The sequence below is a fragment of the Pagrus pagrus genome (assembly GCF_965226575.1).
Source record: "Pagrus pagrus genome assembly, contig: HAP1_SCAFFOLD_67, whole genome shotgun sequence".
Taxonomy (NCBI): domain Eukaryota; kingdom Metazoa; phylum Chordata; class Actinopteri; order Spariformes; family Sparidae; genus Pagrus; species Pagrus pagrus.
This window is the reverse complement of record NW_028175396.1, coordinates 33,039-59,752: the sequence shown is the minus strand read 5'-3', so window position 1 is coordinate 59,752 and position 26,714 is coordinate 33,039. Positions and strand designations below refer to the sequence as shown.

At 42.2% G+C, this 26,714-nt stretch overlaps 1 protein-coding gene across 2 annotated transcripts; it reads right to left on the bottom strand.

The window, feature by feature from the left end:
* Nucleotides 1-393: 393 nt before the first annotated feature.
* On the bottom strand, nt 394-11,222 carry LOC311253914 (uncharacterized protein). 2 transcript variants are annotated; one of them, XM_084384374.1, is made up of 11 exons: nt 11,062-11,222; nt 10,193-10,263; nt 7,591-7,799; nt 7,371-7,490; nt 6,062-6,151; nt 5,668-5,889; nt 5,008-5,130; nt 4,071-4,237; nt 3,657-3,724; nt 1,288-1,388; nt 394-799 (listed from the first exon to the last, which is right to left on the bottom strand). In XM_084384374.1, exons 3-11 carry the CDS (start codon nt 7,784-7,786, stop codon nt 669-671), a joined length of 1,218 nt encoding a protein of 405 aa, XP_084240500.1. In that variant the 5' UTR covers nt 7,787-7,799; nt 10,193-10,263; nt 11,062-11,222; the 3' UTR covers nt 394-668. The 2 variants fall into 2 exon arrangements, with proteins under 2 accessions (XP_084240500.1, XP_084240499.1); XM_084384373.1 differs by lacking the exons at nt 10,193-10,263; nt 11,062-11,222 and having other exon boundaries at nt 7,591-9,678.
* Between the last annotated feature and the right edge of the window lie 15,492 nt (nt 11,223-26,714).

Sequence of the window (26,714 nt, the reverse complement as noted above, 5' to 3'; positions counted from 1 at the left end):
CAAAGTTAGGTCTACGTCAAACCCTACCGTTGTCTTGACGTCAAGCACCACCACTAAATACACATTGGATTTTAGTTAGGCTCTAACGTTGGATGACCATTGCATTATGGTTGTCATATGGATTACGTCATATCCCAACGTTGACATTACATTTACCTCCTGTGTTACAGAGATCTTGGATTATGTTTGGACTCTCACGTTGAATACAATTGTTTTAGTATGTATGTATACACACACACACACACACACACACACACATATATATATATATATAATATTATATCAAATTGAGCTTAAGAGTTCTCGTTGGCTTGACATCAAAATTGAATGTTGGGTTGAAATCAGCCTCCAATCTCAAAGTCTAGAAAAAAGTTTAAAAGCAAAAATCGGTAACCAACATTTATTAAAAACTTCCTAAAAATATAAAGAGAAGACACTTTCAAATGAAAGTAAAAAACAATTCAAATATCCGTACAAACAAATGACATCTAGACTAAAACAAACCTTTTAAACAGTAGAACTCTGGTCATTTTTTTTCAAAAAACTGACTGAAAATGATACAACCACCTACACTGTTGCTTCCCCCAACATTGGGTCACCCTCAGGAAAATGATATGGGGTCAAAAATGGCCGAAGTCCCCTTTAACTATTTACATTTTTACAATATATTACACTTCCTCACTCCCGTCATCCACCTTCTTTCTGCCGCCTTTTTGCCTATCTGGGGCAAATTTCAGGTGCTCGCCGATCACCCGACGAATGTTCACCTCTGAGTCAGGCGTGCTCCTCTGGACACTATCTGTAAGACATGAAATAAGATTGGCTGTAGAAAGCGGTGAAAATATTCAGCTGCAGATGCTCTAAAGCTCAGTTCACACCTACACAACTAGTTGCGACTGCAACAAAACAGCTGATATATAAGCTACTTACTTTTCAAAACCAAGTGTAACTTTCTAAATATAATTTTTTTTTAATGGGATTGAGGTTTGGTAATATTTTTCACCATCAGAATAGCTTTGCTTGCATTTGTTTATGTGCTGAAAGAGTGACAGAGCTGTTTCTGTTCAAATAACCGCTGGAGCCTGCTGGTGAAGCCAAACCACCATTACTGGCAAACAATCATCTTGTGCAGGCACGCCGGTTCCGGTATCAACTTAAAAGTCAATACAGGAACATTCTTGTGCTCCAAGGAAGATATCCACTATGTCTCATCTCAATCCGTCGAGTGGTTGAAGAAATATGACAGTGTTAGATTTGGAGCACTATAGTATAGATGTGCTTTTTTACCTATTACAACAGAGTAGAGGCGGAGCTTCTCAAATGAAAGCTTCTTTTGAGGTCCCCTTCCACACAAATTGAATTGTGCCTGCAAGTTTTGGGTCATCAACCTGTAGGTACAAAAGGGAATTTGAATACAATTATACAGAAGCCATTGTCAGTGCAGCACAAGTCGGCACATCATCTGGCTACACCAATGACACCAATCAATTTTTTAAGTGATTCCTGGCCAGGAACCAGTTTGACAGGGTCCCGGTCCAGCCAGCTGATAATGACAGGTCAGTAAGAAGTCAGATGGTGCCTCTGGGTAACATTAAGCAAGTACGATTTACTACTAAAATAAGAAATGTTAAGCATACAAATTATGTTACAAAATCTGAAAAATACATTTAATTTTTGTTGCACTGCATCTCATGTTGCACATGTTAAGCAATAATTCAATATGACAATATGTATCGATGGATAGACGCGTGCTTCCCTGGAAGATAATATTGTACATGTTAAAGTCAAATGTATCATTCTGGTGCACTCAGAGCAAAATTAAGAGATTATATTTATATATATAAAAAAATTAAAAATATGATAATAATAATAATAATAATAATGATTGTACTTTTCTAATTTAACTTGTGACTGTAGTTGGTTGATGGTTGGTTGAGTGATGATGACACAGCCTTAAGCAGTCTTTTTAAATTCAACTAGTTAATTACTGAGGAAAACAAGGTTAGATCTTGACATTTTTCAGTAATTTTGTTTTTCTAACATTGGTTTTTTTTTCTTCAAATAACTAAACCCTTTGCTTATCAATAAAGCCTTCCAGATGACTTAGCAGTGGATCAGGATCAGAGTTGATTTTTTGCACAGATGAAATAAAGAAGATCTCTCATTAAGACTTTTTAAAACTAAACCAACCAAAGCAGAATAATGCTACTGCTGTTTATTTGTGCTGTTGAATGTGTCACCACAGCTAACACAACGGTGTCCCGTAACCGCTTACTGACAGCTCTGTCCCCCATATGTCTGGACCTTTGATACACAACAGTGATGAGGAATAACTATTGTAACTATTAATAACTATTCCTGCATTAAACAGATACACAGACACACACACACACACACAGTGTTTGTTTGGGGGAAGAGGCAGGCTACTGAAATACACTGTAGTTACCGTCATCAATGAGTTGTGGGATACGAGGCGGGTCGTTATGCACATGTGCCAATTGCGTAAATAAAAATTGTTCCAGAAATTAATCATCCCAGGTTAACGCATTAATTTTGACCGCCCTATATGGTGAAAATGGTGCTGGAAACAAGCAGGCCATAACTGCATCTAAACTAAATAGTCAGACAACATTGCTGTCTGTCACACAGCACTCAGGTGCCCGCTGATACGGAGGAGAGGAGCAGCTAACAGATTCAGTGTGTGAGAGAGATGGTGACGCTCTCTTTTGCTCTCAGACAGTACAATCAATGCAGGAAGACTACTACTTTACTCCTCCTTGCTGTTATTTATAAAAGTTCAAAACAAATGGAAGACAGAGTCACTCCGTCAGAGAGCAGCTACAAGACAATGTTAGCTGTGGTGGAGTGAGGTAGAGCTGATGAAGAGAGGGAGCGGTGACAGTAAGAAGCTGGTGAATAAGATCAATATCACATTACTTAATGATTGTTTCACAGCGGTTACGTTCAACAGCACAAATAAACTTTCACACACCTCCACCCAACCCTGCAGCTCCACCTCAAACCTCTCAATCTTAAACACTCTGATGTTTAAAATACAGCAGCAACATTATGATCTGTTCTAAAGAGCTGTATGTCACACACAGACAGTGATCCAGGTGAAAACTCAAGGTGAGCTACACTCGTTATGTTACTGTAAGTGCAATAAAATCTACCAGAGTAAAAAACTAAGAAGAATGCTTAAATTTAATCCACAAAAAACGTGGTTATTTGAATTGAAATAATAATTGAATTGAAATTAATTTAAATAGCTTTTCAATTTCCTGGTCAAAACGAAAAAGGAATGAGCAGAAATTAAAAGTGGTTTGATTTTCTTTTCATATTTAGAATAGACACATTGCCCTGGCCTGGAAAAAAATTCAGTCAGAAGATTTTATTTTGCTTCAACCCCTGATAAGATGGCCGGGGCCGTACTTAAAATATTTTTTAATTTTTTTGTTAATTAACGATATTGAATTTTTCAATATCAATATGTTTATTTCTATGTCATCCAGCCCTAGTTGATCAACAACACTGATGTGTATAACACTGGTTTTACACTTTGTCCTGGTGTCTGTGTATTGTTTTGTCAATTCCGGTTCAATCAATTCTTCCTTAATAACAGACAACTGACAATGATATGAAAAAAAAAAACCTACTTGTCTAAGATCCATTTCACGTTGTTTTTTGTTGATGTCCCTCCTCCAACCATGGACAAGCGTTGGATCTGAAATTGGAGGAAATCAATGTACAAAAACAAGAGCAAGTTTAGAGTTCAGTATATCCCATGACTGTTGTCTGTTACAAGGTGATTTCAACAGTGCACATTTGAGAAAAAATTCATTACGTTGGTATCACTACTGTAGTCTAATACTGCCAGATTTCTTCTTACCAATACGTCTCTAACATCTAAATTCAATGTAGGTGCTACAACTGAATGTAAATGTCAGAGATAAAAAAAAAACAAAAAAAAACAACTGTGTGATCCCTGATAATTTGCCATTGTATCCGGATTGGTTTCCAAGGCATTCGGTAAAGATGTGCTAGAGGATTTGTCAATTTACAAAACCTACTAGTTTCTGCCTTTCCTCCGTTGATTTGAGGGACTCCTCCAGGTGTTCAAGCTCCTCGAGGGTTGTAGCCTGGTCAAAAACAGTGTCTTCTGCTTGATGGGCAATCTTTAAGTCCTTTAACCCATCACGGATCTCTACCAGCAGCTCCATAACCTTTCTATGAAATCCTAAAAGCATTGAAAGAAAGACAATCATAACTAGAATCATCAACACCTTACCGTAGCAACTTACACTTGCCAAAAAAAATAAACTGAGCCAGGTCATGATTCTATTTGCATGGGTTCATGACTCTGTGTCAACTGTTGTTCATAGTCATTTATATCATGGTACATATTTTTCTCCGGGGGGCGCCCGTTGCTTGAACGTTGACTATTGTGGTCAGTTTAGCCGGCTGTGTCCTAACAGCATATTCAGCACTCGTGAGTCATTGAATAGCAGACTTTGTTTTATTTCCTTACAAACCCTGTTCGCCTCTGTTTGTGGTCGAGGCTCCCTCCATAAACCCATGTCTCCCCACTCCATCCACGCCCCCCCAACCACCACATGGACCCTCAATCCTCTCACCTCTCCCTGGATGTATGCAAGTAGACTGGAATATCAATTTGCGGAACCGAGTCCAACAAAATGTAACGCTCCAGCTTTAACACTGCCAAATGTTTTCAGGGTGGGGGTCCCCAGTTCAAATGATCTCTTGGTGCGGTCATGGCCTAAATAGGATAAGAACCACTGCTGTAGATGACGTTTCACTGACAAATGTGCACCAGTTGTGTATCAAAATTATCCAGACGTCACAAAGTCTGAAGACATTAGGGCGTGTCTTTTAAACCTACAGTCCTGCACAAACACACTTTTATGCAGTACGTTGATAAAGATAAAGGGTCTGGATTTGGGTTTAAGTGATCTGGTTGTGTCTATGAGGGTGTGTGTGTGTACTTACTAGCTTGTGTCATTGGGTATGGGGAGCTTGGTCTTTTTTTAAATGGGGAGCTGATGACTGGTCTTGAGCCTCTTCCTTTTTCTGCGTGATGAGACACACTTGGTGTTGAGCCTCTATTTTTTCCTGTTTGGTGAGACATGCCTTCATGAGAAGGTGAAATTGTATGCTGTTGCTTGATGGAGACTGGTGGAGAGGTCGCACTTTCTGTTGAACAGCCGGAAGTGTAGGCTCTTCTCTATGTTTTCTAGGAGCAGACCCATGTTTTGCCACTGGATTGGAGCTGCACCTTTTCGGACTACCTTGGCTCTCTGGCTCTGGAATATAGTCTGTAAAAAAAAAGTCATGAAAATCTTATCAAATTATGCTGTTTTTTAAATTCTATATTGTAAAGCTATATAAATGAACTTTGATTAATTTGAAAGCTGCTGGCTGTCACCAAATCCTCAAATTTAGAAGTTCTTCTATATTCCTATCAACATCACTCCTGTCACAAGGCAGTTTAACTTACCTTCATCACTGATGGCATGATCATCATCCCTGATCTCAGGTTCATCATCACTGATGGCATGGTCATCATCATCATCTTCAAACAAATCAGGTCAAAAATCAGCCCAACTATCAAAAAAGAAAGGCCATAATGAAATAGAACTGTACACAAACCTTTTGTTTTCGGTGGACAGGAAGGGGTTTTCCTTGATGTGAAGGGTGCAGTGTCGTCATCTTCCGAACTTGGTGGAGACTGGTGGAGAGGTCGCACTTTCTGTGGAGCAGCTGGAAGTGTAGGCTCTTTTCTATTTTTTCTAGGAGCAGACCCATGTTTTGCCACTGGATTGGAGCTGAACCTTTTTGGACTACCTTGGCTCTCTGGCTCTGGAATATAGTCTGTATAAAAAAAGTCATGAAAATCTTATCTAATGATGCCGTTCTTTGAAAAGTTCTATATTTTAAAGCTTGATTTATTTAAAATCTGCTGGCTGTCACCAAATCCTCAAATTTAAAAGTTGCTTCAATATTCCTATCAACATCACTCCTGTCACAAGGCAGTTTAACTTACCTTCATCACTGATGGCATGATCATCATCTGCAAACAAATCAGGTGATTCTACCATGTGTTCAGGCTCCACAAAGCTGCCACCACAAGCACCTAATTGAGAGACAAATGTCCAGTGGGAAAGTGAAAAAACTTGAAATATAAAACTAAAACTGTCAGTAGACTTACGATATGCCTGTGTATGATGCTAGCATTGATGATCAAGGAGCAATATGATACACTGTGTTATTGATACTCAGGGCCTGAAATTCATTTTCCAAAAGTGGGGGGAATTCCCCCCCCTAAGGGCTTCACATGGGGGGGGGGGGGGATTTTACTTTGTTGGGGGGGGACTACAGGTCTATATTATATGTTATGCTTCAGATATAAATGATGCTGCAACTACACAGCAGTTCAAAATTTTATTTGTCACATGCTGAGGTATAATACTCAGTTTGCAAACTCAGTGTTACAGGGTTTTCCCTGGCTTGACAGTTGTACTTTCAGATATTGTCCCTCCTCTATTAAATATGAAACAAGGCTGATAATCACAGGACATGTCTGTTCTGATTATGTAAGTCAGCGGTCCTGACATGTGTGTTATTCGTCTATAAAACTCATTCTACATCTCGCGATGTCTTTCCACATACAGGCTTCCTTCTCCTTTTAAACGGTGAGTTGGTGCAAGACGCTGCATCTGATCGCCCCCCATGGGCACCAAAATCACCTTAGATAGGCAGGAAAACCCTGTGTTAAAGTCAGGCGGACATGTGCGTGTTCTTCACCTCTAAAGACGGCGCTGCTAAAAAAAAACCCTGCTCGTTGCAGGAAGGAGCTGTCAGAGGAGCTCTGCTGTTCCTCTCTCTTTAACCTGGTGTTTGGCTGCATGTTGTATAAAAAGAGTTCAATATTGGAAGAGATTTAACCAACATCTGAGCACCGATGGCTGAACCAGAGCGCAACAGATGTGGTGCTGCACAGCTGCAGCAGCGTGTGTGTTTTATAACATCTAACTTTATTCAGTACAGTAGGCTACCTAAACTATACAAACAAAGACGTGTGTGTCATTTAAGTCAGACTGTCTAACGCAGCGCTCCTGTAGTGTGTACCAGTAGTTGGCTGGTTTGAAATGTGTGCGGGAATTTCCCGCATTATGAGTGTGAGATTTGCGGGAATCGGTCCAATTATGCGCAATACCCGCAATCCCGCAGCAAATTTCAGGCCCTGATACTTATTGTGTAATTTAAAGAGAATAGATGGTGTTAAATAAGTAGACATGTAATCAAATATTTAGCATATGCAATATTTACTTAAATAGGCACAGCACAATTACCTTCCTCATAATCGAAGTCTTCCTGTCGCCTTTTTTTATTTTTTCTTCTGGTGCACTGTGCTCCTCCTTCTGTTTCTGCACCACTTGTTTGGTCCCAGCTCTCACATTTTTGGTAATCATCTATGAAACATTGCCAAACCAAAAAGGTTATCAATGCAAAACATTGACATGGCATGATATTCAAGTCAAAGTGTATTTACTGTAATATGACTGTACATACCAGATCTGAGCTTCACTTTGACCAGAGTGAACCGTTTCCATCCATCAGTTGGTTTGCGGCGCTCAATGATGAACTTGGCTGCATTTACAACATTTGGCCAAAAGACTAACTTCTTGTCGATGTCAACCCAGCTTGCTGGCACCACACCTTCTTCTTCGCGGTCCCTTTCTTTCCAAGCTGCACGAACCCAAGCCATCCTATAAACTACACTGAACATGCATACAAAATATATAGCGAACAGTAGCCCTGCCAGAGAGAGTTTGTGTGGTAGATTGACTATATTCTCACAATAGCACCATCAAACAAAATAATGTATTGCCCCAACTCCTTTTCTAAGTGTTTGAGTGGGGGACCCCAGTTAAAATTCCCCTTTAGGTAAAAAAACTGTCAAAATTCCATCTAGAAGTTATTTTCTTTTTATACTTTTCGCTCAAATCGATGAAGTAAAGGCATAAGCACATATCCTGAACGATATGGCAGACAAGCCACTTTACGTTCAATATCAGACACGTCAAGAAGCCTGCGGTGTTTCCGTACTCTGTCCAAGTTTCTAACAAACACCACATTAATGAGCTTGGAGTCGCAAGGCACAGTATAAAAACTTTCCAGGCTGTTTTGAGATATTATGTCACACAACAAACTGCCATCTCGTTTTTCTTTAACAAAGGCAAAGTCTTCGTTGTGCAAGAGAAAACACCCATTTCTCTCATTTTCAGCAACAAAATGCCAACTCTTCTTGCCTGTCTCTTTTGGGTGGCCCCCTGCCCTCTCTTGTTCAATGAGTCTCTTTGCCACTTGACTGATTGGATTCTTGGCATTTCTCACCAATCTCTTGAGAACTTGCAGATGATTCTCAAATGGAAATGCACATATGTCATTGAGAGAGCACTGGTAATTCCTACAGTCATCTGCCAGATGTTTCAAACTATGGACATTATAGACCAGGAAAGCTGCTGTGTATATATGCTCACATTTTGCTGCAAAGTAGCTTAAGAGTTGTTCTGCAAAGTCCATGTAAGCAACACGCCTTCTCTCACATGAGTCCAGAAGTATTGATAGAGCTACCGTTAGGCAGAGAAAGTGGTCATACACATCCTTGTGCAATACCTTTTTTAACACAACAGGTCCAGTGTATAGGACAAATTGTCTGAACTCTGTGGCTTTCCACCAATTTAACTCTGTTAGGGATCTTGGTTGGCGAGCAAATTCACTAGGAAGTTTCCCAGACAGAGAGACAAGAAGAGTTGAAATCTCATGCAACTGACCTTGTGACAGTCGACATTCAGGTGGTCCTTTTTTAAAGAAGCACAGCAGTCTTTTCACAACACCAAGACACACTAGATGCATGTAGTCTAGTGGGAAACCTGTGACACAATTTATCCCTACATTAAGTAAAGGGGATACCCCAAGCTGGTGGTCATTATAAAGCCCATTGGCAAATGCTACATCTGTCCTTAAAGGGTAGTCTCCCAAGTACACGACTCTTTTGTTTTTATACTCTCCCTTTACAATGCATCTTTCACAGCTGTAATATCCAGTGTGCCCTTTGATGCATTTCACAAATGCTCTAGCAGGGGCATCACAAACCAATGCTTTGATCTGAACATTAATTTCTTTGCCATTTACAACTATTTTGTTTTCCTGTAGTTGTGTGTATTCTGCTAAAAAGTCCGCAAGATAATCATCAACAGAGTCAGGTTTAGAGGTGCCATAATACAGTGCCACAACGAAAGGCTCAAAATCACTGAAAGTACAGATAATTGGCCACAACTGGCGAGGAGATGCCTTGAAAAGATTAATTCCGTCAATGTTCACCACTAAGTCCACAGAGTTTGAATTGTCCAAAAACGCAGTATTCTGTTTGATAATATTCACAACAGAGGATGTAATCCCGAGATAAATGTACTGTCCACCGCACTTTTCCTCAGTCGGTATGGAACGTGGTGTTCCAAGTAATGTCCTGGAATCCTTTGGTAGTGGTAAACCTTCGTCCCGCAAAATACCAAGGAGTTCATTAAGGTTACTTCTTCCACATTTACTTGTTGAAGCCCAGGACGCAAGCTTTTCTTGGAGGGTCACTTCATCTTCCTGTGCAGATTCTGAGTCTTGTTCAAAGTCAGTTAAAACACGTGCATTGTATCCAAAATCTGAATCTAGATCAGAAAGTTCATCTGTTTGATCAGAATTACTGTTTCCTTCTACTGGTGAATCTACATCACTCTGACTGGGTTCCAGACTTTCAGAAACACCTACTGAAGGACCAATTCCTTCTGATTGTGAATCAGTGTTTTGGGCTTCAGCTTGATTGGACACCAAATTGTCAGGGCCACTACCTTCACTGCTACTTTGCAGTGCAATTGATGCGGCTTGTGAACGAATTTTTCTCCAGCGCCTCAGATAAGACATCTTCTTCCCCCCCCCCCCAAAAGAAAAGGAAAAAAAAAAAAGAAAAGATTAGCAATTAGGTAATAAAATCAACCAATACATTTATACCACTATAGTTATTTTTTGTCGTGAATAAAAATTATATTGCACAACCCCCAAGCTATGTCTGTGAAATACAATTAACCAATAATGTGTCATCATGGCAAACACTCCTTACCCTCTTTCTCTGCGTGAGTGGAAATCTTTTTAGCGTCGGTCCACAGATGTCAGATTCTGATAAATGCCCTCCTAATGTATGGAGAGAAAATTTAGGGACACACACACCGTAAATCAACATGTTAACCAAAAGAGCTTTTCAGTCAATTCACAATTCAATTTAAGCAAGTATGTGCTGTGTTTTTGTTTATGGCAATCACCAGGCTTTGATTTTTTTTGCCAGCTTAATTAAACGAACATAATATTAAACATCATCTGACTAACAACATGCATTTTTTCAATACTCCTATATTTTTGTATTGAGCTATTGTTTCCAATAGACACACATTTCCATTTTCTAATGTTTCATTTCGTTTGCAATGCCTGGAAAAACAGCTGCTCTTAATCATTTTTTACTAAATTTGTGGTCAATAAAGTGAATCTGTTTAACTGTGTTTCAATCTATTCATGTAACAAAACACAGAGGAATCAAAACTAGCAAGAGTTAGCTGCTCAGTTTGAATTTGCAGTGACCAATGTTGAAGCTAAGGATAACATAGCATTTCGGTCCGTGTATGACTCCAAATATTACAATTGTGATAGCGAGCCTGTGTTTATAGGTATTGATGGCTGTAAACAGTGAGCACCAAACACACTGCCAGCAACAACTCCGCTATGGGTTAGCACGCTGCTAACGTTAGCTGCGAAGCTAACACAATTTTTTCAGTGCACTCTTACGGTAGTGAGGACTCGGATTTGTGTCTTCACAAAAAGTGTATAGGATTATTTTCATCGAACATTTAAAAAAAGAACTGTAACTGTAAAATTGAGTTGCACTAGCCTAAACACAGCTTAACTTCAACCATGTTAGCTTGTTTGGGGATAACTCACCAGAACAGATTTCGTAGTCACCTCCTTCGTTTCTAAGAGTCGTCTGCCTGGCATGCCTGCATCATGCGCGCACAAGTTTCTTCTTCTTCTCATGTGTTTAATGACAGTTTACTATTTCAGGGAGCATTACCGCCACCTACCGAGCCGGATGTAGGACAAGAGATAAGCCAGTGAGGAGGGTGTGTGCAGACCGAGGAGGGTGGCAGTTAGTTTAAATAAAATTTAAATAAAAAAAATAATAATAAATAATTAAATAAAATGACTACTTTACTACTCTACTACTTCCTTCACCTCAAGATTTTCTAAATTAAACTTCAGTGCTCTCCCATATGTATTCCATTATCACATGTTGCACAGATTCAGTTACCCCACTGTTCACATTTCCCATCTGCATCTGAATCAGGTGGATAAGTGTCAGCCTGTATTGGAACTCCCAATATTTGCAACTGCTCTCACTTTTATCTTCTTTGAGCATTTTTTTAAACATCATTTTATACAAATTCCACTTTCTTTGTCAAACTCCCAGACAAACTTCAACAATGAAAATGTTCAGAAATATGATATAGTCGAAAAATGTTCCTGAAATAAGTATCTGTAAAATAATTAAAATACATTATGTGAGACAGCCATCAACATGTTTTTTTTATTATCAAAAATATAACTGTCACACAGTATTACAGTCATTTCCACCATATCTTGTGTAGCCTACTTGCACTTCTGGTACAGACTATTACAGTCTGTAATACTTATTCTAAACTGCATATAGTCTTACTGCTAATTTATAGGCTATTACCTTTTAATATAGGCTATTTTATGACCATTGTACAATAGGTGTTCCCGAACAAAATTTTGTTGTAGCCACTTGTTGCAATGACAATAAAGCTTCTTATATCACTGTTTAAAAAAATTCTATGAGAGATTGTATGGATGGTTTGTATGGCAATGACATCAAAGCAAAGAGCAATTTTCAATTTCATCAACAACTCTTGAAGAAAAATCAAGGAGCCTACTGTCTGAATTCTACGTAGCCTATATTTATTTATTTAAAGCTTTAATAATCAGGGACAATGCACATTAATAAAACATTTTAACAAATGTAAACATGCCAGAATTAGCCAAAAGGCTATTTTAAATCTGCTGTCCCTGGACTGATGTTAAGAGTAACCCTAAAAGAAAATAAAATGATTGAGTTATCGACATACAAATAATACATTAAAGGATTGGAAAACAAAATCTGAAAAAAGGTTAAAAGGCAGAGAACTAAGCAAAAGTCCATACATACACACACAAGCTAACATAAACTCAGCTCAAACAGCAGCCGCTACAGACAAAACAGAAGCAACGTTAAGCAGCAACACCAACATCGACAAAATTTTTTTTACACAAGACACAATAATAAACCAGCAGGTCACAAACAAGCAAAACACAAACATTAAACACATTAAAAGCCATGCACAAAAAGCAACAGTAATACTAGACGATTAATAAACTGACAGACAACATGACGGATGGCATCAGAAAGCACTGACAGGCAGAGCAGCAAATGTGAGGAGAAATTATTAAATACTAAAATTTAATGTTGACAGCTTTGACCACTAGCCACTTTTTAAAAAAGTATTTAAAAGAGGCATAGTTTGAAAGATTTCTAATGTGAGTTGGAATGGAGTTCACGAGCAGCCCTGATTGAAAATGCAGACTGGCTAAAAGTACTTTTTCTCAACGGGACAACACAGTCTCCTCTAGCTGCACTCCGTGTAGATGTTGATGCCATTTTTATAAACTGGTTCAATACGGGAGGCTCAAGTCCATGTATGATTTTGTACATAGATATGTTGTGGTTTCTTTCTTGTGACAAATGTACTTATTGTAAGTCGCTTTGGACAAAAGCGTCTGCTAAATGCCCTAAATGTAAAATGTAAATGTACATAAGAAAAGAGTGTGAATATTTAATCAGGTTGATTAAATAGGTTGACTATACGTTGGATATTGATTGCTTGCCACCATAACTAAAATCCAACTAAATAACAACGTCAGCTTGGAGTTAGATTTTGACGTTGTTTATGTGTTGTCAATATAACGTTGAAAAAACGTTGGGCTTTGGTCAAAAGACCTGCAACTGAATGTCAGAATTCTACATATATTTTACGTAAACTGGTGAGGTTGACTAGACGCTGGGTGTTGGTTGCTAGCCAACATTACTTAAAAACAACTAAATAACAACGTCAGCTAGGAGTTAGATTTTGACGTTGTTTATGTGTTGTCAATATAACGTTGAAAAAACGTTGGGCTTTGGTCAAAAGACCTACAACTGAATGTCAGAATTCTACATATATTTCACGTAAACTGGTGAGGTTGACTAGACGTTGGATATTGGTTGCTAGCCAACATTACTTAAAAACAACTAAATAACAACGTCAGCTAGGAGTTAGATTTTGACGTTGTTTATGTGTTGTCAATATAACGTTGAAAAAACGTTGGGCTTTGGTCAAAAGACCTACAACTGAATGTCAGAATTCTACATATATTTCACGTAAACTGGTGAGGTTGACTAGACGTTGGATATTGGTTGCTAGCCAACATTACTTAAAAACAACTAAATAACAACGTCAGCTAGGAGTTAGATTTTGACGTTGTTTATGTGTTGTCAATATAACGTTGAAAAAACGTTGGGCTTTGGTCAAAAGACCTGCAACTGAATGTCAGAATTCTACATATATTTTACGTAAACTGGTGAGGTTGACTAGACGTTGGGTGTTGGTTGCTAGCCAACATTACTTAAAAACAACTAAATAACAACGTCAGCTTGACGTTGTTATTTTATGTTGAAATGACGTCAGCTTTAGACGTTATCTCAACGTTACCTTTTAGTTGGTTAACGTTGCAACCCATATCCAACCAAGGACCAACGTTAATACAACGTCCTGTGTCAGCTGGGACGGGGACTGCTGTGTCTCGTTCAGCCAGTATAGGAGCACGTTTGGGAGAAGTTTCGAGTCAATCGGTCCAAAGACCTGGAAGCTATTGAAATAAATGGGCGGGGTATATTTTGCTGAAAAATGGCCTGTTCTTTAAAATATTCACGTAAAATACAAATTCCACCGGAATCCAACCAAAACTGGCGACCCTGCTTACACCAGTGAGGAGGACATGCCTGATCGATTTCGAGTCAATCGGTCCAGCCAATCACTAACCCTAACCCTAACCCTAACCCTAGCCCCAGCCTTAAGCCAGGCCTCATGAAAGATTGTCCCTCTGACTAAAATATTCACCAAAAATACAAATTTCACCCGAATCCAACGGGGACTGCTGTGTCTCGTTCAGCCGGTACAGGAGCACGTTTGGGGGAAATTTCGAGTCAATCGGTCCAAAGACCTGGAAGCTATTGAAAAAATCGGCCGAGGTTTTGATGAAAAATGGCCGCTTTTCCTTTAAAATATTCATGTAAAATACAAATTTCACCAGAATCCAACCAAAACTGGCTAGCCTCATTCCACCGGTGAGGAGTACATGCGTGATCAATTTCGAGTCAATCGGTCAAAAGACGACCGTGGTCCGAAACCCCAGCCCCTTAACCCTAACCCTAGCCCTAACAGCAGCCTTAAGCCAGCCTCATTTAAAATGGCCCCTTTCACTAAAATATTCACCAAAAATACAAATTCCACCCGAATCCAACGGGGACTGCTGTGTCTCGTTCAGCCAGTATAGGAGCACGTTTGGGAGAAGTTTCGAGTCAATCGGTCCAAAGACCTGGAAGCTATTGAAATAAATGGGCGGGGTATATTTTGCTGAAAAATGGCCTGTTCTTTAAAATATTCACGTAAAATACAAATTCCACCGGAATCCAACCAAAACTGGCGACCCTGCTTACACCAGTGAGGAGGACATGCCTGATCGATTTCGAGTCAATCGGTCCAGCCAATCACTAACCCTAACCCTAACCCTAACCCTAGCCCCAGCCTTAAGCCAGGCCTCATGAAAGATTGTCCCTCTGACTAAAATATTCACCAAAAATACAAATTTCACCCGAATCCAACGGGGACCGCTGTGTCTCGTTCAGCCGGTACAGGAGCACGTTTGGGGGAAATTTCGAGTCAATCGGTCCAAAGACCTGGAAGCTATTGAAAAAATCGGCCGAGGTTTTGATGAAAAATGGCCGCTTTTCCTTTAAAATATTCATGTAAAATACAAATTTCACCAGAATCCAACCAAAACTGGCTAGCCTCATTCCACCGGTGAGGAGTACATGCGTAGTCAATTTCGAGTCAATCGGTCAAAAGACGACCGTGGTCCGAAACCCCAGCCCCTTAACCCTAACCCTAGCCCTAACAGCAGCCTTAAGCCAGCCTCATTTAAAATGGCCCCTTTCACTAAAATATTCACCAAAAATACAAATTCCACCCGAATCCAACGGGGACTGCTGTGTCTCGTTCAGCCAGTATAGGAGCACGTTTGGGAGAAGTTTCGAGTCAATCGGTCCAAAGACCTGGAAGCTATTGAAATAAATGGGCGGGGTATATTTTCCTGAAAAATGGCCTGTTCTTTAAAATATTCACGTAAAAAATACAAATTCCACCGGAATCCAACCAAAACTGGCGACCCTGCTTACACCAGTGAGGAGGACATGCCTGATCGATTTCGAGTCAATCGGTCCAGCCAATCACTAACCCTAACCCTAACCCTAACCCTAGCCCCAGCCTTAAGCCAGGCCTCATGAAAGATTGTCCCTCTGACTAAAATATTCACCAAAAATACAAATTTCACCCGAATCCAACGGGGACTGCTGTGTCTCGTTCAGCCGGTACAGGAGCACGTTTGGGGGAAATTTCGAGTCAATCGGTCCAAAGACCTGGAAGCTATTGAAAAAATCGGCCGAGGTTTTGATGAAAAATGGCCGCTTTTCCTTTAAAATATTCATGTAAAATACAAATTTTACCAGAATCCAACCAAAACTGGCGAGCCTCATTCCACCGGTGAGGAGGACATGCGTGATCAATTTCGAGTCAATCGGTCAAAAGACGACCGTGGTCCGAAACCCCAGCCCCTAAACCCTAACCCTAGCCCTAACAGCAGCCTTAAGCCAGCCTCATTTAAAATGGCCCCTTTCACTAAAATATTCACCAAAAATACAAATTCCACCCGAATCCAACGGGGACTGCTGTGTCTCGTTCAGCCAGTATAGGAGCACGTTTGGGAGAAGTTTCGAGTCAATCGGTCCAAAGGCCTGGAAGCTATTGAAATAAATGGGCGGGGTATATTTTCCTGAAAAATGGCCTGTTCTTTAAAATATTCACGTAAAATACAAATTCCACCGGAATCCAACCAAAACTGGCGACCCTGCTTACACCAGTGAGGAGGACATGCCTGATCGATTTCGAGTCAATCGGTCCAGCCAATCACTAACCCTAACCCTAACCCTAACCCTAGCCCCAGCCTTAAGCCAGGCCTCATGAAAGATTGTCCCTCTGACTAAAATATTCACCAAAAATACAAATTTCACCCGAATCCAACGGGGACTGCTGTGTCTCGTTCAGCCGGTACAGGAGCACGTTTGGGGGAAATTTCGAGTCAATCGGTCCAAAGACCTGGAAGCTATTGAAAAAATCGGCCGAGGTTTTGATGAAAAATGGCCGCTTTTCCTTTAAAATATTCATGTAAAATACAAATTTTACCAGAATCCAACCAAAACTGGCGAGCCTCATTCCACCGGTGAGGAGGACATGCGTGATCAATTTCGAGTCAATCGGTCAAAAGACGACCGTGGTCCGAAACCCCAGCCCCTAAACCCTAACCCTAGCCCTAACAGCAGCCTTAAGCCAGCCTCATTTAAAATGGCCCCTTTCACTAAAATATTCACCAAAAATACAAATTCCACCCGAATCCAACGGGGACTGCTGTGTCTCGTTCAGCCAGTATAGGAGCACGTTTGGGAGAAGTTTCGAGTCAATCGGTCCAAAGACCTGGAAGCTATTGAAATAAATGGGCGGGGTATATTTTCCTGAAAAATGGCCTGTTCTTTAAAATATTCACGTAAAATACAAATTCCACCGGAATCCAACCAAAACTGGCGACCCTGCTTACACCAGTGAGGAGGACATGCCTGATCGATTTCGAGTCAATCGGTCCAGCCAATCACTAACCCTAACCCTAACCCTAACCCTAGCCCCAGCCTTAAGCCAGGCCTCATGAAAGATTGTCCCTCTGACTAAAATATTCACCAAAAATACAAATTTCACCCGAATCCAACGGGGACTGCTGTGTCTCGTTCAGCCGGTACAGGAGCACGTTTGGGGGAAATTTCGAGTCAATCGGTCCAAAGACCTGGAAGCTATTGAAAAAATCGGCCGAGGTTTTGATGAAAAATGGCCGCTTTTCCTTTAAAATATTCATGTAAAATACAAATTTTACCAGAATCCAACCAAAACTGGCGAGCCTCATTCCACCGGTGAGGAGGACATGCGTGATCAATTTCGAGTCAATCGGTCAAAAGACGACCGTGGTCCGAAACCCCAGCCCCTAAACCCTAACCCTAGCCCTAACAGCAGCCTTAAGCCAGCCTCATTTAAAATGGCCCCTTTCACTAAAATATTCACCAAAAATACAAATTCCACCCGAATCCAACGGGGACTGCTGTGTCTCGTTCAGCCAGTATAGGAGCACGTTTGGGAGAAGTTTCGAGTCAATCGGTCCAAAGACCTGGAAGCTATTGAAATAAATGGGCGGGGTATATTTTCCTGAAAAATGGCCTGTTCTTTAAAATATTCACGTAAAATACAAATTCCACCGGAATCCAACCAAAACTGGCGACCCTGCTTACACCAGTGAGGAGGACATGCCTGATCGATTTCGAGTCAATCGGTCCAGCCAATCACTAACCCTAACCCTAACCCTAACCCTAGCCCCAGCCTTAAGCCAGGCCTCATGAAAGATTGTCCCTCTGACTAAAATATTCACCAAAAATACAAATTTCACCCGAATCCAACGGGGACCGCTGTGTCTCGTTCAGCCGGTACAGGAGCACGTTTGGGGGAAATTTCGAGTCAATCGGTCCAAAGACCTGGAAGCTATTGAAAAAATCGGCCGAGGTTTTGATGAAAAATGGCCGCTTTTCCTTTAAAATATTCATGTAAAATACAAATTTTACCAGAATCCAACCAAAACTGGCGAGCCTCATTCCACCGGTGAGGAGGACATGCGTGATCAATTTCGAGTCAATCGGTCAAAAGACGACCGTGGGCCGAAACCCCAGCCCCTAAACCCTAACCCTAGCCCTAACAGCAGCCTTAAGCCAGCCTCATTTAAAATGGCCCCTTTCACTAAAATATTCACCAAAAATACAAATTCCACCCGAATCCAACGGGGACTGCTGTGTCTCGTTCAGCCAGTATAGGAGCACGTTTGGGAGAAGTTTCGAGTCAATCGGTCCAAAGACCTGGAAGCTATTGAAATAAATGGGCGGGGTATATTTTCCTGAAAAATGGCCTGTTCTTTAAAATATTCACGTAAAATACAAATTCCACCGGAATCCAACCAAAACTGGCGACCCTGCTTACACCAGTGAGGAGGACATGCCTGATCGATTTCGAGTCAATCGGTCCAGCCAATCACTAACCCTAACCCTAACCCTAACCCTAGCCCCAGCCTTAAGCCAGGCCTCATGAAAGATTGTCCCTCTGACTAAAATATTCACCAAAAATACAAATTTCACCCGAATCCAACGGGGACTGCTGTGTCTCGTTCAGCCGGTACAGGAGCACGTTTGGGGGAAATTTCGAGTCAATCGGTCCAAAGACCTGGAAGCTATTGAAAAAATCGGCCGAGGTTTTGATGAAAAATGGCCGCTTTTCCTTTAAAATATTCATGTAAAATACAAATTTCACCAGAATCCAACCAAAACTGGCTAGCCTCATTCCACCGGTGAGGAGGACATGCGTGATCAATTTCGAGTCAATCGGTCAAAAGACGACCGTGGTCCGAAACCCCAGCCCCTAAACCCTAACCCTAGCCCTAACAGCAGCCTTAAGCCAGCCTCATTTAAAATGGCCCCTTTCACTAAAATATTCACCAAAAATACAAATTCCACCCGAATCCAACGGGGACTGCTGTGTCTCGTTCAGCCAGTATAGGAGCACGTTTGGGAGAAGTTTCGAGTCAATCGGTCCAAAGACCTGGAAGCTATTGAAATAAATGGGCGGGGTATATTTTCCTGAAAAATGGCCTGTTCTTTAAAATATTCACGTAAAATACAAATTCCACCGGAATCCAACCAAAACTGGCGACCCTGCTTACACCAGTGAGGAGGACATGCCTGATCGATTTCGAGTCAATCGGTCCAGCCAATCACTAACCCTAACCCTAACCCTAACCCTAGCCCCAGCCTTAAGCCAGGCCTCATGAAAGATTGTCCCTCTGACTAAAATATTCACCAAAAATACAAATTTCACCCGAATCCAACGGGGACTGCTGTGTCTCGTTCAGCCGGTACAGGAGCACGTTTGGGGGAAATTTCGAGTCAATCGGTCCAAAGACCTGGAAGCTATTGAAAAAATCGGCCGAGGTTTTGATGAAAAATGGCCGCTTTTCCTTTAAAATATTCATGTAAAATACAAATTTTACCAGAATCCAACCAAAACTGGCGAGCCTCATTCCACCGGTGAGGAGGACATGCGTGATCAATTTCGAGTCAATCGGTCAAAAGACGACCGTGGTCCGAAACCCCAGCCCCTAAACCCTAACCCTAGCCCTAACAGCAGCCTTAAGCCAGCCTCATTTAAAATGGCCCCTTTCACTAAAATATTCACCAAAAATACAAATTCCACCCGAATCCAACGGGGACTGCTGTGTCTCGTTCAGCCAGTATAGGAGCACGTTTGGGAGAAGTTTCGAGTCAATCGGTCCAAAGACCTGGAAGCTATTGAAATAAATGGGCGGGGTATATTTTCCTGAAAAATGGCCTGTTCTTTAAAATATTCACGTAAAATACAAATTCCACCGGAATCCAACCAAAACTGGCGACCCTGCTTACACCAGTGAGGAGGACATGCCTGATCGATTTCGAGTCAATCGGTCCAGCCAATCACTAACCCTAACCCTAACCCTAACCCTAGCCCCAGCCTTAAGCCAGGCCTCATGAAAGATTGTCCCTCTGACTAAAATATTCACCAAAAATACAAATTTCACCCGAATCCAACGGGGACTGCTGTGTCTCGTTCAGCCGGTACAGGAGCACGTTTGGGGGAAATTTCGAGTCAATCGGTCCAAAGACCTGGAAGCTATTGAAAAAATCGGCCGAGGTTTTGATGAAAAATGGCCGCTTTTCCTTTAAAATATTCATGTAAAATACAAATTTTACCAGAATCCAACCAAAACTGGCGAGCCTCATTCCACCGGTGAGGAGGACATGCGTGATCAATTTCGAGTCAATCGGTCAAAAGACGACCGTGGTCCGAAACCCCAGCCCCTAAACCCTAACCCTAGCCCTAACAGCAGCCTTAAGCCAGCCTCATTTAAAATGGCCCCTTTCACTAAAATATTCACCAAAAATACAAATTCCACCCGAATCCAACGGGGACTGCTGTGTCTCGTTCAGCCAGTATAGGAGCACGTTTGGGAGAAGTTTCGAGTCAATCGGTCCAAAGACCTGGAAGCTATTGAAATAAATGGGCGGGGTATATTTTCCTGAAAAATGGCCTGTTCTTTAAAATATTCACGTAAAATACAAATTCCACCGGAATCCAACCAAAACTGGCGACCCTGCTTACACCAGTGAGGAGGACATGCCTGATCGATTTCGAGTCAATCGGTCCAGCCAATCACTAACCCTAACCCTAACCCTAACCCTAGCCCCAGCCTTAAGCCAGGCCTCATGAAAGATTGTCCCTCTGACTAAAATATTCACCAAAAATACAAATTTCACCCGAATCCAACGGGGACTGCTGTGTCTCGTTCAGCCGGTACAGGAGCACGTTTGGGGGAAATTTCGAGTCAATCGGTCCAAAGACCTGGAAGCTATTGAAAAAATCGGCCGAGGTTTTGATGAAAAATGGCCGCTTTTCCTTTAAAATATTCATGTAAAATACAAATTTTACCAGAATCCAACCAAAACTGGCGAGCCTCATTCCACCGGTGAGGAGGACATGCATGATCAATTTCGAGTCAATCGGTCAAAAGACGACCGTGGTCCGAAACCCCAGCCCCTAAACCCTAACCCTAGCCCTAACAGCAGCCTTAAGCCAGCCTCATTTAAAATGGCCCCTTTCACTAAAATATTCACCAAAAATACAAATTCCACCCGAATCCAACGGGGACTGCTGTGTCTCGTTCAGCCAGTATAGGAGCACGTTTGGGAGAAGTTTCGAGTCAATCGGTCCAAAGGCCTGGAAGCTATTGAAATAAATGGGCGGGGTATATTTTCCTGAAAAATGGCCTGTTCTTTAAAATATTCACGTAAAATACAAATTCCACCGGAATCCAACCAAAACTGGCGACCCTGCTTACACCAGTGAGGAGGACATGCCTGATCGATTTCGAGTCAATCGGTCCAGCCAATCACTAACCCTAACCCTAACCCTAACCCTAGCCCCAGCCTTAAGCCAGGCCTCATGAAAGATTGTCCCTCTGACTAAAATATTCACCAAAAATACAAATTTCACCCGAATCCAACGGGGACTGCTGTGTCTCGTTCAGCCGGTACAGGAGCACGTTTGGGGGAAATTTCGAGTCAATCGGTCCAAAGACCTGGAAGCTATTGAAAAAATCGGCCGAGGTTTTGATGAAAAATGGCCGCTTTTCCTTTAAAATATTCATGTAAAATACAAATTTTACCAGAATCCAACCAAAACTGGCGAGCCTCATTCCACCGGTGAGGAGGACATGCGTGATCAATTTCGAGTCAATCGGTCAAAAGACGACCGTGGTCCGAAACCCCAGCCCCTAAACCCTAACCCTAGCCCTAACAGCAGCCTTAAGCCAGCCTCATTTAAAATGGCCCCTTTCACTAAAATATTCACCAAAAATACAAATTCCACCCGAATCCAACGGGGACTGCTGTGTCTCGTTCAGCCAGTATAGGAGCACGTTTGGGAGAAGTTTCGAGTCAATCGGTCCAAAGGCCTGGAAGCTATTGAAATAAATGGGCGGGGTATATTTTCCTGAAAAATGGCCTGTTCTTTAAAATATTCACGTAAAATACAAATTCCACCGGAATCCAACCAAAACTGGCGACCCTGCTTACACCAGTGAGGAGGACATGCCTGATCGATTTCGAGTCAATCGGTCCAGCCAATCACTAACCCTAACCCTAACCCTAACCCTAGCCCCAGCCTTAAGCCAGGCCTCATGAAAGATTGTCCCTCTGACTAAAATATTCACCAAAAATACAAATTTAACCCGAATCCAACGGGGACTGCTGTGTCTCGTTCAGCCGGTACAGGAGCACGTTTGGGGGAAATTTCGAGTCAATCGGTCCAAAGACCTGGAAGCTATTGAAAAAATCGGCCGAGGTTTTGATGAAAAATGGCCGCTTTTCCTTTAAAATATTCATGTAAAATACAAATTTTACCAGAATCCAACCAAAACTGGCGAGCCTCATTCCACCGGTGAGGAGGACATGCGTGATCAATTTCGAGTCAATCGGTCAAAAGACGACCGTGGTCCGAAACCCCAGCCCCTAAACCCTAACCCTAGCCCTAACAGCAGCCTTAAGCCAGCCTCATTTAAAATGGCCCCTTTCACTAAAATATTCACCAAAAATACAAATTCCACCCGAATCCAACGGGGACTGCTGTGTCTCGTTCAGCCAGTATAGGAGCACGTTTGGGAGAAGTTTCGAGTCAATCGGTCCAAAGGCCTGGAAGCTATTGAAATAAATGGGCGGGGTATATTTTCCTGAAAAATGGCCTGTTCTTTAAAATATTCACGTAAAATACAAATTCCACCGGAATCCAACCAAAACTGGCGACCCTGCTTACACCAGTGAGGAGGACATGCCTGATCGATTTCGAGTCAATCGGTCCAGCCAATCACTAACCCTAACCCTAACCCTAACCCTAGCCCCAGCCTTAAGCCAGGCCTCATGAAAGATTGTCCCTCTGACTAAAATATTCACCAAAAATACAAATTTCACCCGAATCCAACGGGGACTGCTGTGTCTCGTTCAGCCGGTACAGGAGCACGTTTGGGGGAAATTTCGAGTCAATCGGTCCAAAGACCTGGAAGCTATTGAAAAAATCGGCCGAGGTTTTGATGAAAAATGGCCGCTTTTCCTTTAAAATATTCATGTAAAATACAAATTTTACCAGAATCCAACCAAAACTGGCGAGCCTCATTCCACCGGTGAGGAGGACATGCGTGATCAATTTCGAGTCAATCGGTCAAAAGACGACCGTGGTCCGAAACCCCAGCCCCTAAACCCTAACCCTAGCCCTAACAGCAGCCTTAAGCCAGCCTCATTTAAAATGGCCCCTTTCACTAAAATATTCACCAAAAATACAAATTCCACCCGAATCCAACGGGGACTGCTGTGTCTCGTTCAGCCAGTATAGGAGCACGTTTGGGAGAAGTTTCGAGTCAATCGGTCCAAAGGCCTGGAAGCTATTGAAATAAATGGGCGGGGTATATTTTCCTGAAAAATGGCCTGTTCTTTAAAATATTCACGTAAAATACAAATTCCACCGGAATCCAACCAAAACTGGCGACCCTGCTTACACCAGTGAGGAGGACATGCCTGATCGATTTCGAGTCAATCGGTCCAGCCAATCACTAACCCTAACCCTAACCCTAACCCTAGCCCCAGCCTTAAGCCAGGCCTCATGAAAGATTGTCCCTCTGACTAAAATATTCACCAAAAATACAAATTTCACCCGAATCCAACGGGGACTGCTGTGTCTCGTTCAGCCGGTACAGGAGCACGTTTGGGGGAAATTTCGAGTCAATCGGTCCAAAGACCTGGAAGCTATTGAAAAAATCGGCCGAGGTTTTGATGAAAAATGGCCGCTTTTCCTTTAAAATATTCATGTAAAATACAAATTTTACCAGAATCCAACCAAAACTGGCGAGCCTCATTCCACCGGTGAGGAGGACATGCGTGATCAATTTCGAGTCAATCGGTCAAAAGACGACCGTGGTCCGAAACCCCAGCCCCTAAACCCTAACCCTAGCCCTAACAGCAGCCTTAAGCCAGCCTCATTTAAAATGGCCCCTTTCACTAAAATATTCACCAAAAATACAAATTTCACCCGAATCCAACGGGGACTGCTGTGTCTCGTTCAGCCGGTACAGGAGCACGTTTGGGGGAAATTTCGAGTCAATCGGTCCAAAGACCTGGAAGCTATTGAAAAAATCGGCCGAGGTTTTGATGAAAAATGGCCGCTTTTCCTTTAAAATATTCATGTAAAATACAAATTTTACCAGAATCCAACCAAAACTGGCGAGCCTCATTCCACCGGTGAGGAGGACATGCGTGATCAATTTCGAGTCAATCGGTCAAAAGACGACCGTGGTCCGAAACCCCAGCCCCTAAACCCTAACCCTAGCCCTAACAGCAGCCTTAAGCCAGCCTCATTTAAAATGGCCCCTTTCACTAAAATATTCACCAAAAATACAAATTCCACCCGAATCCAACGGGGACTGCTGTGTCTCGTTCAGCCAGTATAGGAGCACGTTTGGGAGAAGTTTCGAGTCAATCGGTCCAAAGGCCTGGAAGCTATTGAAATAAATGGGCGGGGTATATTTTCCTGAAAAATGGCCTGTTCTTTAAAATATTCACGTAAAATACAAATTCCACCGGAATCCAACCAAAACTGGCGACCCTGCTTACACCAGTGAGGAGGACATGCCTGATCGATTTCGAGTCAATCGGTCCAGCCAATCACTAACCCTAACCCTAACCCTAACCCTAGCCCCAGCCTTAAGCCAGGCCTCATGAAAGATTGTCCCTCTGACTAAAATATTCACCAAAAATACAAATTTCACCCGAATCCAACGGGGACTGCTGTGTCTCGTTCAGCCGGTACAGGAGCACGTTTGGGGGAAATTTCGAGTCAATCGGTCCAAAGACCTGGAAGCTATTGAAAAAATCGGCCGAGGTTTTGATGAAAAATGGCCGCTTTTCCTTTAAAATATTCATGTAAAATGCAAATTTTACCAGAATCCAACCAAAACTGGCGAGCCTCATTCCACCGGTGAGGAGGACATGCGCGATCAATTTCGAGTCAATCGGTCAAAAGACGACCGTGGTCCGAAACCCCAGCCCCTAAACCCTAACCCTAGCCCTAACAGCAGCCTTAAGCCAGCCTCATTTAAAATGGCCCCTTTCACTAAAATATTCACCAAAAATACAAATTCCACCCGAATCCAACGGGGACTGCTGTGTCTCGTTCAGCCAGTATAGGAGCACGTTTGGGAGAAGTTTCGAGTCAATCGGTCCAAAGGCCTGGAAGCTATTGAAATAAATGGGCGGGGTATATTTTCCTGAAAAATGGCCTGTTCTTTAAAATATTCACGTAAAATACAAATTCCACCGGAATCCAACCAAAACTGGCGACCCTGCTTACACCAGTGAGGAGGACATGCCTGATCGATTTCGAGTCAATCGGTCCAGCCAATCACTAACCCTAACCCTAACCCTAACCCTAGCCCCAGCCTTAAGCCAGGCCTCATGAAAGATTGTCCCTCTGACTAAAATATTCACCAAAAATACAAATTTCACCCGAATCCAACGGGGACTGCTGTGTCTCGTTCAGCCGGTACAGGAGCACGTTTGGGGGAAATTTCGAGTCAATCGGTCCAAAGACCTGGAAGCTATTGAAAAAATCGGCCGAGGTTTTGATGAAAAATGGCCGCTTTTCCTTTAAAATATTCATGTAAAATACAAATTTTACCAGAATCCAACCAAAACTGGCGAGCCTCATTCCACCGGTGAGGAGGACATGCGTGATCAATTTCGAGTCAATCGGTCAAAAGACGACCGTGGTCCGAAACCCCAGCCCCTAAACCCTAACCCTAGCCCTAACAGCAGCCTTAAGCCAGCCTCATTTAAAATGGCCCCTTTCACTAAAATATTCACCAAAAATACAAATTCCACCCGAATCCAACGGGGACTGCTGTGTCTCGTTCAGCCAGTATAGGAGCACGTTTGGGAGAAGTTTCGAGTCAATCGGTCCAAAGGCCTGGAAGCTATTGAAATAAATGGGCGGGGTATATTTTCCTGAAAAATGGCCTGTTCTTTAAAATATTCACGTAAAATACAAATTCCACCGGAATCCAACCAAAACTGGCGACCCTGCTTACACCAGTGAGGAGGACATGCCTGATCGATTTCGAGTCAATCGGTCCAGCCAATCACTAACCCTAACCCTAACCCTAACCCTAGCCCCAGCCTTAAGCCAGGCCTCATGAAAGATTGTCCCTCTGACTAAAATATTCACCAAAAATACAAATTTCACCCGAATCCAACGGGGACTGCTGTGTCTCGTTCAGCCGGTACAGGAGCACGTTTGGGGGAAATTTCGAGTCAATCGGTCCAAAGACCTGGAAGCTATTGAAAAAATCGGCCGAGGTTTTGATGAAAAATGGCCGCTTTTCCTTTAAAATATTCATGTAAAATACAAATTTTACCAGAATCCAACCAAAACTGGCGAGCCTCATTCCACCGGTGA

What these genes read in the sequence shown, in the direction of transcription:
- LOC311253914 (XM_084384373.1), bottom strand. Translation starts at nt 7,807, where the DNA reads ATGTTCAGTGTAGTTTATAGGATGGCTTGGGTTCGTGCAGCTTGGAAA. An exon ending in TCATGCCATCAGTGATGAAG is followed by an intron (nt 5,890 to 6,061) that starts GTAAGTTAAACT and finishes TTTTTTATACAG; the next exon opens with ACTATATTCCAGAGCCAGAG. An exon ending in GTGAAATGGATCTTAGACAA is followed by an intron (nt 1,389 to 3,656) that starts GTAGGTTTTTTT and finishes TTGTACCTACAG; the next exon opens with GTTGATGACCCAAAACTTGC.